Source organism: Populus nigra, chromosome 13, assembly GCF_951802175.1.
Source record: "Populus nigra chromosome 13, ddPopNigr1.1, whole genome shotgun sequence".
Lineage (NCBI taxonomy): Eukaryota > Viridiplantae > Streptophyta > Magnoliopsida > Malpighiales > Salicaceae > Populus > Populus nigra.
In genome coordinates, this window is record NC_084864.1 from 2,169,724 (window position 1) to 2,187,810 (window position 18,087).

Genomic DNA, 18,087 nt, shown 5'->3' on the forward strand with positions numbered 1-18,087 from the left:
CTTAGTAGGTGCCGTGCGCACTTGCTGAGCTTGATAATATTAGCGCCAAATTGTAGGTTTATAAAACAATCTGTATGAAGATGCTTTGAATCCAACCCCAATGCATGGGCAGAAAGCCCACTTTATGTAAAATTATTTAAAAAAATATTTTGAAAAAAATATTTTAAAAAGTAATTATTGAAAAGTAATCGTTACCTTCCCGCCACTCTAAGCCTGGAGTAACAGGTTTCACTCCATGGAAATGATGAAATTGACAGCACTGTGTTTTTGACTTGCATTAAACCTTACACATTACATGCTATTTGATTTCAGATATTGGATGAATATTGTCATCAATCAAACCATAAAAACATGACTGGTAGTTGAAGTTTAGTGTAGAAGCCATCTACCTTCCATCTATCCTCCCTTTCAATGGCATACGTAAGCCAATACGTATAAAAACTGTTGTATTTAAAAAAAGAGTGAATTTAATTTATTTTATTTTTTATATTATATTTATTTTATTTCTTTAAATGTCTCTAAAAAAAATTAGGTGTTTTGAGAAGGTTAATTTTAATTTTAAATTTTTTATTTTAGAATCGCAAATCAAAAGAGTTGGCATCTATTTATTTTTTTTTACCATTTTTAAAAATTAAATTCTATTTAGAATTTAATTATTGATACTTAAAATGGTTCAACACACGAAATTTTATTAAAAAATTTAAATTTAAATTTAAATTTAATTCACAGATCTTTATAACGAAAATTGTACTCCTTTCTCTCACGTAAGTGAAATTCATTAAAAAAAAATATCTAGGAAATACAACATTATGATCATCACATCAGCAGTGGTTCTTTCGGACCACACAATTTGGACGCAAAAGGCATACATATATGCAGGCAGGAGCACTCCTCCACGAGAATGAAAAGCACAAAGACTGGTTTTGTTAATTAGAGAAATGGAGAAGAAAGAAAGAATCTGTCATGTAGCGGTCATACCTTATCCTGCTCAAGGTCACATTAACCCCATGATCCAGTTCTCCAAGCGCCTAGCCTCCAAAGGACTCCAAGTAACACTGGTCATCTTCTCAAGCCAGACGCTCTCGACGCCTGCCTCGCTTGGCTCAGTCAAAGTGGTGACCGTTTCTGATAGTTCTGATACAGGCAGCAGTTCCATAGGTGACCTTCTAAAACAATTCCAGGCTACAGTGGCACCAAAACTGCCACAGCTCGTTGTAGAACTAGGTATCTCCTCAGGGCATCCAGTAAGTTGCCTAGTGTATGACTCATTCATGCCTTGGGTTCTAGAGATAGCTAGACAGCTTGGCCTCATTGGGGCTTCCTTCTTCACACAGTCATGTGCTGTTAACTCTGTCTACTACCAAATCCATGAGGGGCAGCTAAAGATTCCACTAGAGAAGTTTCCTGTATCAGTTCCAGGGCTGCCACCTCTAGACGTTGATGAACTGCCATCATTCGTGCACGACATGGAATCAGAATACTCATCTATACTTACCCTAGTAGTCAATCAGTTTTTGAATTTCAGGGGAGCTGATTGGGTCTTTGTGAACAGTTTCAACACCCTGGAGGAGGAGGTACCCCTGAAGAAGTTACATAAAGAAAAGTAGCAGTACTTAGAATTCCTAATTGAATTCTCTTTTCTCTGCTCGTACTAAAAGATATTAATTACCATATTTGCAAAGTATGCTGCCTTCAATTCTATGGCACTCAAGATTTTGCTTTTTTGTATCAGGTGGTAAACTGCCTGGCAAGCCAAAGGTCAATCAAGCCAATAGGACCCATGATTCCATCAGTTTACTTGGACAGGCAGCTAGAGGATGACACAGAGTATGGCCTCAGCCTCTTCAAACCTGCTCTCGACGGTTGCATGCAATGGCTAGATTCGAAGGAAACTGGCTCCGTGGTTTACGTGTCATTTGGAACCTTGGCTGCTCTGGGAGAAGAGCAAATGGCAGAAATAGCTTGGGGCCTAAGGAGGTGTGACTGCTACTTCTTGTGGGTAGTCAGAGAATCGGAAGAGAAAAAACTTCCATGCAACTTTGTGGAGGGGTCCTCAGAGAAGGGTCTGATTGTGACCTGGAGCCCTCAGCTAGAGGTTCTGGCTCACAAGTCTGTTGGTTGCTTCATGACTCATTGCGGGTGGAACTCGACGCTTGAAGCGTTGAGCTTAGGAGTGCCAATGGTGGCAGTGCCACAGTGGACTGATCAACCAACAAATGCGAAGTACATAGAAGATGTTTGGCGTGTAGGAGTTAGAGTGAAGGCAAATGAAAAGGGGATTGTCACAAAGGAAGAGTTAGAAAAGTGTACGAGGGAAGTCATGGAAGGTGAAAGAGGGAGTGAGATGAGAAGGAATTCTGAGAAATGGAAGAAACTAGCCAAGACAGCCATGGGTGAAGGTGGAAGCTCTGATAAGAATATTACGGAATTTGCAGCAAAGATTGCTAGCAAGTTCAATGAAACCACAGATTCAAAAGCGTGAAAGCTATGCATGGCCTTAAAACTTGGAAAAATGCTTCTTCTCCATCAGTGTATTTTTCTTCGGTTATTTTATAAGATTCAATGATAGTTGTCATATGAACTATACAATACAAGATCCAAATCATGTTTTCATGATGAAAGAAATAATATCATGTTACTCCATTTCAATCTCTTTTCTTCTTCTTATTTTTTAGAAAAAAATCAATTATAAACAAAAATGGACGGTTAAGATTCACACTTTGATATATTACACGTAAGATTTTTATTAACATGTGTGAGATTGATTATGATTTAGAAAGACAAGTCACGAGCCAACACTCATTCCCAAACGAGCATTAAAGATTGGACAATGATGAAAAAAATAAGTCAAAAAAATCAAAAACCAAGTCACCATGGGCAAAATTCGACCACAATTTTGTGGTGAGGAGGAATTGGATGGAAATTCAACAACGTTCAAATTTCAAGGGTGCGGAACCCATACATTTTTTTGCTTCACCTACTTGTTGATTCATAACAAATATTAGTTTGACGAGTTGTTAAATTTAAGTGGACATAAGTGATGCGAGTTGTTAAACATATCATTTATGGATTGTAAGTAAAGTATAGCTTAATTAATCATGTTTTAGATTTATTGTTTACTTTTTAAAGATTATTGGTTTGAATCTCACAAATCTTGAAGTCACTGGAAACTTACATGGTTGTTAATCTGAGAACCCGTGAGATTAGTCGAGATACGTACAAACTATTCTAAACACCTACATTAATAAAAAAATATATATATAGGTCTCATAAACTACTAGAATTAGTATTTTTAGACTTTGTTACAATTCTAAACAATATAACCTTGATGAATTTTGTCTTCACTTACAATCTTGGGAAATTTTCTTATTTTTGAAGATTTTGATCTCTTAGCAAATATTTTTGTTAGGAGCAACAAATTGCTAACGTAAGCAAAAAAAAATTAATATGTAAAATATAAATATTACATCGCATTAATTTGAAATTATAATTATTTGTGAGCATGGATTTATTGATTATCAATGTGAAAATATAAATCTCGCTAACATAAAAAAGAAGAAGAAGAAGAATTAATATGTAAAATATAAGTTTTCTTTGTTAGTCAACAAAAACAATCCAATAAATGATTGACAGAAGTCAATTCAAAATTAAAAAATAAATGATAATCTTAAATAAATAAAAAAGATCAAAATCAATTTTTTAATGAAAATAAAAAAATTATTGTTATCCATAAACTAAAGTTGGCCCTCTCAGGCTTAACTGGTGTAAATGTAATTACCCTTGTGTGAGCACAGGCCCTTTATAGGGCTTCAGATTCAGGAATACAGGGCTTGAAAGCCTTGTATGAACAGTTTTTGTTCACCAATATCCAAAGATGGGCCCTTTTCTGTTATTTCTTCGAAAATGGAGTTTAATTTTTTAACTTATTTTATTTATTTAAATATACAGAACTTGGAAAATCACCTTTACCCATTTTTAAAACAATCCAGAATCCAAGAATTAATCAAAATCACCAAAACATCATTCGTTCTCTGGTATGGATCATAGATATATATATTCTGGTATCTTCTGTAACTTAAAATCTGGAATTTAGACATGTTTGAAACAAAGAAAAAAAAATTTTAATTTGTTCTGATTTAATTAAAAATTTAAGTTAATCCTTTTCCTGATCAATCTCAATAAAATTTAACAAAAAATATGTTGAGTTTTATTTATATAAGATTAATGTATGATTGCGGTAATATTTTTATTAATGTATGAGGTCTAGTAGGGCAATAATTTTTTTTATTAATGTATGAAGGTTTAAACTTGTATATACTATAAGATTTGAAAATTTAAGATAAAATAATCATTTAGTAATGTGAAAATAGTTGAATACTTGTATCATTTTTGGTATTAGTGAAATACTATTTTTCATTTAAAAAGGAAAAACATGAGAATCAAACGAATGAAGCATCCGAGGGTAAAGAATTGTTTGATCATGTGGGCAGATGATGGATGATCGTGTGGTTCAAATTGCTGCTCTAGATGCACCTAGATACTGATACGATGTTGCGGCTATACACCACACTGCTGTTGTGGGGTCCAGTTAATCTTTAGCATTATGAATGTAGATCACCAGAAATGCTGACTCGTGTTTCAGGCGGAATTATTAACCGATAGTGACAAGCCACGTGGGTTGTTGAATTGTTACTGTCATTACTGAAAGCTGCCCTATGGGAGGGTCCCACGTGGCTAACCGTGAACCAGCTCTTGCCTGCATGCATGACGGTCATGCCATGCCTATACATGAATGGCATAATAACATCATGTATGTAAATACACCATTTATGTGTTTATAAGAAAATTTATTATGTTTTTCTGTTGCAATTTTTTATTGATTTTTAATCTTTGAATTATTTTTTTGAACTGTAGTCTCTCTCCACCAGCTGATTCATCGCCATCGAATACCAACAACCACAGCCCCACCACTCCTCCTCAACTTCTCTCTCTTTCCGATCTTCTTTCTCCCTTACATGACTGAGCTGCCTGCTACAAACTTCTTCCTCTTAAACCTCTTTCTCGTTCCGATCTGACCCGAAACAATAAGCAAATACAGGGCTCTTCCTAGCTTTCAATTTGGGATTTTACTACCAGAGCTTTGCGAGAAGAAATAAATGCGCAGAAAACTATGAGGTTCGATTTAGGGTTTTGAAAAGGGGAGAGATTTTGGGATAAGAGAGAAATTGATTCTCCTGTGAGAAGATTTTTAGTTTGTTTGGGTCGATTTCTAATATAATATTGAGTTATTTTTTGAATTGTAGTCTCTCTTCATCACCTGATCCAACACCATCGAAGACCAACAACCACAACCCCACCATTTCTTTTAAACCTCTTTCTCCTTTCAATCTTCTTTTTCCCCTCACATGATCGAGTAGCCCGCTACAAACTTCTTCCTCTTGAACCTTTCCCTCATTCCAATCTGACCTGAAACAATAAACAATTATAGGGTTCTTTCTAAGTTTTAATTTGGGATTTTGCCACCGGAGCTTTGGGAGAAGAGAAAAATGCATGTAAAATTATTATTCTTAAATGTTTTTAAATGATTTTATTAGAAAATGTCAAAATCATAAAAAAAAATTAAAAATTCAATTAATTTGATTTTTTCTTAGAATTGTTTTCTTAAAAAATGATTTTAACCACGTAATAAAATACATGCAATATAATAAAAATTAACTGGTTGTTTGTAATTTATTTAGAAGTATAACTTCTTAGGTTTATACTGCGTGTCATCAATTACCACTCGCAGCTCAAGAAATATACATTTGTTTCTATGATAATAATCAATACATCAAAGAAAGTCTATGGTAAAGATTGCTTAATTATGGTTGCGATTGTTACTGTTTTTTTCGTAAGTATTATAATTCTTAGCTCAGTAATAATTTGACATTAGCGTATAAGAAACCCTCTTTTTCTCTTTCTCTTAATTTTATAATTTTTCTAACGATCTATTAAATGATCCAATGATAAAAATTTAAAATTAAAAAATTTACTTTTTTTGTGATGTCAAATTCAAGTTATATAATTGCTAATATAATGGTTACTTAAGGTTTATATAATTGGTAACTTTAGGGTCCGTAAGATTAATTAAGATGCACACAAGCTGATTCAAATATTCATATTAATAAAAAAAATATTATAATTTTTTTTTATTATGACAGTTGCATATATGCATTGTTACTGATTTTTTCATAAGTATTATAATTCTTAGCTAAGTAACAATTTGACATTAGCGTGTAAGGAACCTTTTCCTCCTTCTCTCTATCATAGTTTTTAGATCTGGTTTAAAATCTAGGTTTTGATTTGATCAAATTTTTTAAAAAAATTTCAAAACAATGTCGTTTTAGTATAAAAAACAAAAGTCAACGGGTTACAACTGAATTTTTAACCGAGTTTTCTGGGTCAACCGAGTCGCCAGATCAACCCGCTTGGCTAGCCGGGTCACACCAAGTTTTTTCTTTCTCTATTTTTTTTTCAACCTGATCCAATTCCAACCTGAATCAACCCGCTAAACCGGATCTAATTTTAAAACTATGGTCTCAATTTTATAATTTTTCTATATTGTGACAGTCGCATAATATTGTCCCACCAAAAGTTTAAAGTATCCAATTAATGTAATACGAGATGAAGAAAGAAAGAAAGAAAAAAAGGAGACCAGCACATATGGTACAAGGTACATCAAATATGCTTTGTGCGATGGTAGCTGTCGGGCCTGGCGGAACAAATTGGGACCTCTTGATTTGGCTTTAGATCTAGATCGGCTGTAAAAAAAAAAAACTAACTTAGATTTAACTTGATTTTATTCCATCAATTAGATAGATTTGATTTTTTAAAATAATATTATTTTAATTTTTTAAAAATAATTTTATTTATCTAAATTAAACCATCTAATTTATTACTCAAGTCTTGCGCTCGGGACATTAAACTTGAACCGGGTTTAATAACTATAATAGTGACAAATTAAAATATTCTCACGAAATGTATTTTAGCACGTAAGTAATTGCTAGGTTGTAATTAAGATTTACATGATTCAACATCATTTCCTTACAAGGCTGAATTACAAGTAGAGATGCACCAATACTGTCTCATGATAAGAAATTCATCTTGCTTGTTGTACCAAATTTATGTTTCTATGCAATGAAATGATCCAATCTATAATTTATGGGTAAACCCGTCTTTTTCCTATATTAATGGGACTACTCACTTGATCGTTTTCTATTTACATGTAAAAAAAATTAAATTTATTAATTTATTGACATGATAATTATCAAATTAATTGATAGAAACAACAATTAATTTGAGATGGAAAATAATTGACTCACTCTTCCTCACGTAACTCGATGGCTCAACTCTTATCTTCTTTGAGACGTCAATATCATTGATTCACTCTTCAAATCCAAGCACTTCATGGATCAACACAATAATTCGATTTTTCTATTTTTCTAGGTGTTAACTATAACAAAATACAATAAAAAAATATACAATGCTAGGAGTTACTATGCAAAAAAGATATTTTAAATTACAAAATTCAGAAACATGATAAATAATTATAATCATGAAATTAAATTATTAATGAATAGCCTATGTATCATATTTATCTGATAACCCAATTGAAACTCATAATCTTATTAGATCAGATTTAAAAATTATATAGAACTCTCAAATAGAATATAAGTTCAGCTTTTTCACTAGTTTGAATTGTATGAATATAAATATTTTTTTGTAAATGATTGTCAAAGAATTATATCAATCTAATAATTTAAATTGTTGGATAAAGTCCTAGAATATAATTTATATTAGTTTCTAACGCACTACCTCAAGTAAAAATTATTTGGGCTTAAAATTTGTGTATGTTTACATTACATTGTGTTTAATTTTTATCAAATAAATAGAGATAGTGAAATTCAAACTCATGATTGCTTAGTTATAAAGACTCTGATACTATGTCAAAAAATCAACTCAACCCAATAACTTAAAATATTAAATAAAATCTCATGAATAAATTTATATTAGTCTGATTCTCTATATCTCTATATTGGATGGCTTCATTATTTTCATCATTGGCACAAGAAAATTATAAAAATAGAAGAGTTTTATCATGCTACCTGACGTGAATATGCGTATTAATTCGAAGGGCACATTTAAAAAAAAAAGCAGCCAAGTCATTAGAAGTTGTAGGTGATATTGCCATGTCGATTATAATAAATTCAGCTAGCAATTACAATATTTGGTCTATGTATTGATATTGTAGCCATATTACCAACATTACAAACTATATATTAAAAAAATTAATTTATACTAGAAGAAGTTGCTAATAAGCTTCATTTTCAACAATCCAACAAGAAGATATTCATCTCTTACCATGTATAAAATTTATGTGTGCTTTGTTTTCGTGGCTGAAAAATATTTTTATAAATATTTATTTATTTTTATTTTAAATAAATTTTTTAATGTTTTAAAATTGTTTTGATCTACTATATAAAAAATAAAATTTAAAAATAAAATAAAAATTATTTTAAAATATTTTTAAGTTAAAAACATTTTAAAAAACAATTCGTATATTAATTTATATTTCTTAACAAGATTTCAAGGCAAGTGCGAGGAATTAAAATAATAAAAGATTGATTTTATTAACCATAAATACTAATAAATTCTTATAATATATATATAGTTAAAAAAATGTTTATTATCGAAGCAAGGACAAGGTGATCATGTTCTCTTCGAACATTTTGTGATCCAAGGCATTGTTCCCATAGATACCGGATCTAGAAGCCTACAAAAGGGTATGCGTAGCAAGGGGATGTCAAAGATTCCCAGATCTATGGTCTCCCAATCAAATAAAACATTTTTTTTTTTTTTACCTTTCCTTAAAAAATTGAATAAACATGATTGGACCGTATCTCTAGATATTGTAATTAAATGTTTTAACCCTGTTTATAAGAAATTTAATGGATTATTTTAAATTATGATAGAAGTCGTTTTTTAAAATATTTTTTATTTAAAAATATATTAAAATAATATATTTTTAACTGTATAATTTATCCAAAAATAAGGTGTTACATAGCTGGATACAGGAGTACTGATCCACCTTAAAAATTGGACAGCATGCTCAGCAGCAGCTGGGGCACATGTGTATTTATTCGTTCATTGATTTTGCACATCTTTAAGCGTGTATCCTTGTCACAGAGAGACATAATTCCAGGTTTGATTCCTTAAAAAAAACAATTTACAGTATAGTTTTGGATAACTACAAGAAAATCCTACTTTGAATTTGGACCCAAGTTGATGTTAAAAGAGAGGCTACGGTGGCAGCTGCTGCAGATGTGAGGTTTTATCGCTTTGCTCTTGCTGAGTGGGGCATTTTTTTGAATCTCTGGATAATCATGGCGGTGGTCTTCGTGCTCAAGATCATGACTTTACACAGCAATGCAGGATCGATTGGTGGCTTAGCATGGATGAAAATGATGGTGAGAAGTATGGCATCAATATCCGAAGATATATGTGATGAATAATAATCGAAGATCTAAACAATTGTTTGAGGCTCTCATAATATAGAAATCAAATTGCATTTTGAATTTATCCTTTTATTCTTTTTATTCTTGTGTTTTAAAATAATTTATTTGTAGTTTTGTATTGTTTTGATTTACTAATATAAAAAACAATAAAAATATTATATCAATATGTTTTAAATAAAAAATATTTAAAAATAATTGATACCAATATCAATCCGAATCCGGATAAAAGAAGAAATATAATTTTCTCAAACATTTTACTTTATGTTCTTGACAAGCAACCCTTTGAAATAATTATTTTTTATAAAATATTAAATTAATATATTTTTAAATAAAAACATTTAACAACAACATCACCAACACGGATAGACGATGAAATATAATTTTCTCAGAGCATTTTACTTTATGTTCTTGACAAGCACATGACATGGACTTTGTGTGAGGATAGCTTCGTGCATGGTTACAGCCACAAAAACGAAGTGAATTTTACTCAACCTGGGATGTCTGTGATCCATGTATTTCTCAGGATGGGACATCTTTAGGGTTTTTCTGGGCCTCCAATATACAATATGTCCCTTGTCGATCAGGTTGCATGGTGCGTGTGTATTTATCATTTACTAGTACTTATCCTCCTCTACCCATGATCGTGATTCTCAAATTTGTGCTCATCCTAAAGTTCATTATCTTCCCTTCTCCAGTATATATATACTGGAAGATAATGAACTTCTGGATGTCCACAAATTATATATATATATAGCAATCCATCTTTCTCTATTTCAATGCCGACATTTTTTTTTATATTAGTGATTTTTTTTCCTACACAAATTCAATTTATTTTTGTTAAAATTTAATATGATTTGTATGTTTTGGATCGTTTTGATGTGCTGATGTTAAAAATAATTTTAAAAAATAAAAAAACAACATTAATATATATTTTAGTATAAAAATTATTTAAAAAACAACTACTATCATATTACCAAAAATCTCTTAAATTAAATTTAAAAGGTTTTATATATCCGTTAAATTATATAAAAAACTATAATCTCAAGATTCTTAATTAATTATATATTAAGAAACACCGTGTTTCCAAAAAAATTCAAATTTTTTTTAATTAAAATTTAATATGATTTATATGTTTTGAATCATTTTAATGTGCTAATATTAAATATAAATTTTAAAAAATAAAAAATATATTAATAATATATATTTTAATATAAAAAATTATTTAAAAAACAATCACTCGTATTTCCAAACATATCTTAAGAGAATAATAGAAACATGAATATTTTCAGAGAAATTAACTCTCTTAGCAGTTAAGCATTACTCTTAGCAGTTAAGTATTAATCTTAGGTTTAGCTAACGGCTCCCTTGCGGTGTCACCTTTAGCTGTTTCTTGCGCAGCAGCTGGCTAGTAGGTGTTGTAGCTGTTTTTCCTAGGTCGGTTCTTCCATGTTCAATCATAGAGGCGTCGGACAAGTGAAATGAAAAGAAGTCATAGAAAGCTGGAAAACATAGAGTCAAAAATCCACACTGCCCACATTCATCTTAATGATTAGATTTCTGTTCAACGACAGTTTTCAAGCTCTCATTACAGGAATTTTTTAAAAAAAAATTAGTAAAGTTAAGAGTTTTGATTGGATAATACAGCTAATAATAATAAATTATAGATCATATTTTTCCCTTGTCATACAATATTTATAAAATATATAAATTATAGGGATAAACTAGTGGATATATTGATAAACTAGTAGGATAGATTTAGATATAAAAAAATTTTGATCACACTGTATCATGATAATATCTTAAATGAATCATAATTTTTTATTCTATTGATGTTTTATATTTAGATTTTTACATGGGTTTTTGGAGGGTTTTTTTTAGAATAACTATGAAATTGTTATTTTGACCATTAGATCTTTAGATTTAAAGATCTTGCATCGGGACCTTGATTTTAATAATTTTGTGATTTTTTTATGAACTGGTTGACCAATTTAATTGACTATTATAAATTATTCGACCAGTTAATCCAAGTTTTAATTAATGTATTGATTGTAAATACAATATTAATTAAAATTTTATTGTAATTATCAATCGCAATATTTAATTCATTATTCACGTATTTAAATTCGTTACATATATAAGCTTATCTAGCTTGAGTTTAAGAAATAGAAAAGGGTCACAACGAAATTATAATGGATTAATATGAAAATATAAAGATATATTTAGTTAAAAAAACAAGGATAAAAATGTAAAATAAAAATATTTTAACGTAATTTTTAAATAAATTTAAATTAAAAAGTAAAAAAAAACAATATTCTCTCTATCTCTACTATATCTGTTTTTTCAATATAATAACGATTTTTTTAATAAAAAGAATTAATATTTTTAAAAAATAATTTTGAAATCCAAAGCAAACGGCTCGAAAGCCGGGGAAGATGGCACTCCATGGAGATGAGGCTTTCGGCAGCAAAAGTCAGCTTGGCAGTCGCAACGACATGACTTTCTAATGCGATCCATATTATAAAAAGCAGTGAAAAAGAAGGTTAATTATACCCAGAAATAGTAGGAGCGACTAATGCAGTGAACCTCTTTATCTTTTTATTTATTTATTTATTATTATTATTTTTTTCAAATTAAAAGGCACGGGTCCTCTGCCTCGTTTATACACATCTCGAGCTTGAAGAAGAGCTATCATGGCTAAGTGCATGCTTGACAAAGATATGACTGAAGATCTTGTCCCTGGTTTTCAAATCATGGCCTCCACATGCAAAGCTAGCCACTATGCTACGTACAATGCTGCTCAAATTTACCCCCCCCCCAAAAAAAACAGTCATTTTAATCTGTAAAAATTATTATTTTTAAAAATATATTATTTTAATATATTTTTAAATAAAAAATATTTAAAAAATAAATATAAATGATACTTAATCATAGTGTTATCTAATATGTACACATTAATTGCGAATATTGTTTAAGTTTAAAATCATTTAATAATATTTATTAAATTACATTTGGTTAGTATTGTACGGTAAAATTAGATAAAGAAATAACATAAACTTGTTTTATTGAAAAAACTAAAACTAAAACATAAAATAAATATATTTCTATGATGATTTTAAAATTAATAAATCTGATTCAAGGATTAAAAAATAGATATTAAAGAGACAGAAAAATATTCTGTTAAAAAAAGAAACAAAAATATATAATAAATATTTTAAAGTGAGTAAATTTGATTCAAGGATAGAAGAAATAGATATTAAAGAGAATGAAACATATTTTGTTGAAAAGATAAAAATAAATATGTTTTTACAATAATTTTAAAATAATTTATTACTTTTTAAAATATAAAAGACATGAAAATATGCATTGATACCCTGCTATGTATTGTCTTGTTCAGTATTTAAAAGTAATGATTTGATAATTAATTAATTAATTATTATTTATAAAAATTTAAATTTTCACGAATAAATGAAAGCTAAAATTAATGGATTTAAAGATTTGATCATAATTTCTGTTTTCACACTTCCATTTATTGGTCGGTCGGTATTGAATGTACAATGCCAGGAAATCTCACAATAAAAGAATAATCCAACCTTTTTTTTTTTTTTTTAATTCCAGCTTTCAAGGCATGGGAAAGCAACTTCCCACGGTGCCTGAACACATCCAAAAAGCTGCTTCCTGTCACACGCCCATCATCTCCTGCTTTCACATTTTTCACTTCCAAACGAAAAAAAAATAAAAAAGAAACAACAACACCATCAAATTACATAATACACATGGTAGAGCCCACCTTTCTCATGGACCCCACTCCCCCACCTCATCTCAATGACCACGTGTCCTCTTCTGCTACCTCTCATCATCACCCACCATTACCTATCGCAAGCTGTCTTTATTTCCACCTCAATACCACCGTGGATACATATCCACCGAAATGCATGTGCATACACACATGTATACATACACATCGCTCATCATGACATCATACCAAATCCAAGTACCCATTTGACCATATATTCCATCATTTTATTTTTGAAAATTTTATATATGATTCAGATATTTTAATATGATCCCTCTAGTACTTTTCCTTATCAAATTCATCCCTCCAGTCCACAATTCTTATGATGCATGTAGTCTTTATAGCTTTTTGTTTTTGCGTTTTAAAAACAAGTTTGAAAAAATTTGAATTTTTTTTATTTTTTTATTAACTTTAAATTAATATATTTTTAGTGTTTTTAAATTATTTTGATGTACTAATATCAAAAATAATTTTTAAAAAATAAAAAAATATCATTAACATGCATTTTAGCACAGAAAATTATTTGAAAAGCAACTGTAATTACACTGTTAAGCAAGTGGGGGTGTTTGAAAGCATGATAACGATTATGATTGAAAGTATTTTTTTATTCGGAAATACATCAAAATAATATTTTATTATTATTTTTTAAAAATTATTTATGACATTAGCATATGAAAACAATATGAAAAATAATTTTTAGCAAAAAAAAATATTTTAAATTAAAAAAATAATTTTAGCCGCGTTCATAAACACTATCAAGATATACTAGGCAAAGCATTCCATATCATAGACTGGGCTATTTATTAAATAAGTGTTTTGTGAAAATAGTAATGTTGAATGGGATTTCATATATAAAGCTTAAATTGGATTCAACCTTTATAAATATTAATATTTTGGAAGTCATAAAAACTTATTAATTAATCAAAATGTTATTTAAATTTCAAATTTAAATCAGAATCAAATAAAATATTATCTATTGGGACTATTAATTTATTGAGGTTATTCTGCATGTTTTTTTTATTGTATTAACTATTGATTTTACAATTTTATAGTTTCATCAATTCAAGATAGATGCTGTAATAAGAAAATAAAAAATAACATGAATAATAGCAGTGGACACAAGACTGCATTTTTAAAGTTCGTGAAATATATTAAGTTGAGGAATTAAAAAGTAGAGGGACTATAATAAAATATATGAATAATTTAAGGATGTAATAAATATGATCGATTGGTCTCATATCGAGTTCACAGCTTTATAAACGGCATCTCTCCCTCTCTTATCCAGGCACCTCTGAGAGCGTGAGAGAAAGGAAGTGAGAAACCCTTTTTAGAAAAAAACATGGATAGCATCCCTTGTGAACAAGAATCTTGGGTTTCTACGAGAAACCTAGGAAATGTTCAAGAAAATGATCAAACCCAAAGCCTAGATTTTCTTGATGATGATAATTACAATGATGATGATCTTTTGTGTCAAGAGACTGAGCAAGTGTGGCAAAACATGAACCAAAACAACACCTTTACCAAAAACTTCGACAAGGGTTCTCTTCGAAAGATCCTGAGAAAGAAGAGTCAAGTGCTGTTAGAAGGGTATGTGGAAGGAAGAAGTAACAGCGAAGATGAGTTGAAGAGGACAAAGAGTTTGACAGATGATGATCTTGATGAGTTAAAAGGGTGCTTGGATCTTGGGTTTGGTTTTAGTTATGACGAGATCCCTGAACTTTGCAATACTTTGCCAGCTCTTGAACTTTGTTACTCAATGAGTCAGAAGTTTCTTGACGAGCATCAGAAGCCTCCTGAGAGTAGTTCTCCTGCTGAGGCCGAGTCTGAGGCTGCAAGTTCTAGTCCCATTGCTAATTGGAAGATCTCTAGTCCTGGTGAGTTGATGGTTCTTTTGATTTTTGGTTCTTGGTTGGTTCAGATTTGGATTTTTCTTGTTTGATCTGGTTTTTGGATGTTTGAAAGCTCAAATTCTTGATGGTTCTAGTGATTAATTTGATTTAAGATTTTTGAGCTCTTTTCATTCATGTTTGTAGTTCTAATTATTGAATGTGTTAGATTTGTAATTCATGTATAAAATGATGAATTGGGCTCATTGAGATGGAACTATTTCCTGCATTGCTGTAGTTTTTGAATCTGTTTCTGATGTGATCATTTTGATCTTCCGTTCTTTTTTCTTCTTTTTTCTACTTTTGGTTTATCCTGCCAATTTGAAGATCCATGATCTGCTTGGCAGTGACCTCATTTAAGAGACCCTACTTGTCATACATTTAGCTTTTGCCTGCTCTTAATACATGTACAAAACTGAGTATCTGGACTGTACACAGAATAATCTGCAAAGATGTTTGAGGGCCAGAAATTATGTACTATGGTCTCATATGTTGTTTGTCGAATCGATTTGGCGATAACCTGAATATGATTCTATTGATCAGTCATTTGATTTTAACTTTATGCTTCCATGTTTAACCCATACAGGTGACCATCCTGAAGATGTTAAAGCAAGACTCAAATTTTGGGCACAGACTGTGGCATGCACTGTTAGATTATGCAGCTGAAGGACATTTTGAAATCAAAAGGTTCAAACAGCTGAAGGTTCATCTTTTTGGGATGATCGGATGCTCATTTTCCTTGGCAGTGGGCAATCAATAGCCTGGAACTACATCTAGTGCTTATGCCTCACTGATCCATTCCAGTGCGCAACTATTTGGAAGAATTAAAGCTCCTGCATTTTCTTTAGCTGGAATGGACCGGCCAGAGCATATGCAATGATGGGCTGGCTTAAAAGTAGATGAAGAGAAATGTTTCAGGTTTGAGATTAACCGCATACCCATAGGAGTCTGACATGATTCGGCGGCTAAGACACATTTCTGTGATTATTGTATTGAGAATGTTGAAAATAAAATTGTTATATGAATAAAGCCATTCATTCTCCATTTGTTCAAAATTGGCAGTAGTTTGTGTTTGATGTGCTTATAATTAGTTCCAACATGAGTTGTTGGTTTTTATGCAGTAGTGAGAGCCTCTCCCCTAGAGCCTTCACCAAATACTTCCAGACCTCTGCGGTTGCTGAGGTAACTAATCTAACTGGGTTGAGTCTATGGGTACCATAATTTCTGCTTTGTTGATCCATGAATGGTTGCTGTAGTGTACTAATGCTGACATCGCTTGCTTACCGCTGACAACTAACTTGTGTTCATCCATCCCATGGATAGATTAGCTACCCCATATTGGCTGGTGGTGGAGGCGGCAAGTAAGAAGGGGGCATAAAGAAGTGAAGAGGAACAAGCTGAAGCATATGCTGAACCCTATTGCTATATGCTAACACAGTTTCTTATGATTAAAGCTCAAACATGTGGATGCTTGTACCATTTCTTTCTTTTGCTGTAAAAAATTAAGCTTTGACTTTCAAACCAACGGTTGAGGTTTCGATACATGTTATAGAATGCTATGATTTTTATCCGTAAGGTACTTGTCTTTCTGTGCACTTGCAGTTAAGCAAGACAATTTGTTTGATATCTTACAATGGTTGGTTTAGGGTGATGATGTTCACTTGTTCTGAGAAGAAAACTAACTTAGCCACCACACAAAGCAGCCGTGACAGCACTTCTTTGCCTTGTACAGGCTGGTAGTTAAAACTGCTCTATGAAGGTAAGCAGTGGTCTGTGTGGCCGCTGCAAAGTGCCTCTACATATCAACAGCATTGTTGACAGCTGCAGGGTTAGACCTTTAGCTGGGAATTTTATCCAAAGTGAATGGCTGGAAATATTTGTCTACGTTGTCAATTTGGACTAGTGGCAGATTAAAAGCTCTAGAATGCAAGAGATTCTCAACTTTAGGAAGTTTCTCGAGAGTCTTCTTGTAATGTATTAAATTGGATGCAGGTATTCTTTCTTGACAATTGGTTTCGTGTTAGGAAATTATTCTTCTTGCATGATTGACGCCGTGAATGGATGCTCTAGCCTTCTGCATAGCCGTGTTCCCCAAGGGAATCATCTGCCTCAAGCAAGAACGATTTTCATGAAAAAATGTTTCCCATGAATGCTCCTCTTTGAATATGGATGGCCTCTCTAACCCGAAAGAAACTAGCTTTGAGAGCGATGGCTAGCTCCAACTATACCCTGAAAAAAGAAAAGGAGCACGGACAATTCTCCTCTTGAAGGCCCTCTGTGCAACAGTAAAAAAAGATGAACCAGTAGTCTTGAGTTTCCTTTACCGCTATAAAAGGTTGAATACTCAGATAATTTACAAGAGAACAATTCAAGCCATCCTAGAATTAAACTCTGCTGTTCCCAGGCTACAAAAGGTTCCTGATTTTGGAAGCATGCCGGCAGCATCGCCCCACATGTGGTGTTCCATTTTCATGAAATCCAGTGAGAATTGTTCCTGAATCAAGACGTATTCTCCCCCCACTTGTTCATGTTCTTGTCATAAGATTTAATGTACTTATCAAAGATAAACAAGCAACTGTTTCCCTCTTACTGATTGATTGATTGCTTGTGTATTTAACTTTCTTAAAGGGAAGCAAGTTGACCCTTCAAATCAGCCATGAAGATAAGCACCTCGAGACTTATCAAGAACAGTGAGAACAAGCTGGAGAAAGAACGACTTCGGAGATGAATAGGTGGCCAATAATCGAAAATGATTGCCACAGAAGGCTAGATAGATGTCTAAAGAAACGTCATAGATGTGATAGTGATTTACAGAATCATTAACTGATTGATTAATTTAGCATTACAAAAAGGG

The 18,087-nt window shown here is 31.5% G+C and overlaps 2 protein-coding genes across 4 annotated transcripts; both read left to right on the plus strand.

The window, feature by feature from the left end:
* The first annotated feature begins 878 nt into the window (after positions 1–878).
* LOC133670601 (mogroside IE synthase-like) lies at positions 879–2,643 on the plus strand. The gene is made up of 2 exons (XM_062091131.1): positions 879–1,574; positions 1,733–2,643. The coding sequence occupies exons 1-2, from the start codon at positions 939–941 to the stop codon at positions 2,480–2,482; spliced, it is 1,386 nt and encodes a 461-aa protein (XP_061947115.1). The 5' UTR covers positions 879–938; the 3' UTR covers positions 2,483–2,643.
* An 11,976-nt stretch (positions 2,644–14,619) lies between these two features.
* Positions 14,620–16,808, plus strand: LOC133671269 (uncharacterized). Of its 3 annotated transcripts, XR_009834239.1 has the most exons (4): positions 14,620–15,221; positions 15,820–16,151; positions 16,355–16,415; positions 16,557–16,808. XR_009834239.1 is itself a non-coding variant. In XM_062091991.1 (2 exons), exons 1-2 carry the CDS (start codon positions 14,687–14,689, stop codon positions 15,897–15,899), a joined length of 615 nt encoding a protein of 204 aa, XP_061947975.1. In that variant the 5' UTR covers positions 14,620–14,686; the 3' UTR covers positions 15,900–16,808. The 3 variants fall into 3 exon arrangements, 1 of the variants encoding a protein (XP_061947975.1); XR_009834238.1 differs by having other exon boundaries at positions 15,820–16,415; XM_062091991.1 differs by having other exon boundaries at positions 15,820–16,808.
* The last annotated feature ends 1,279 nt before the right edge of the window (positions 16,809–18,087 follow it).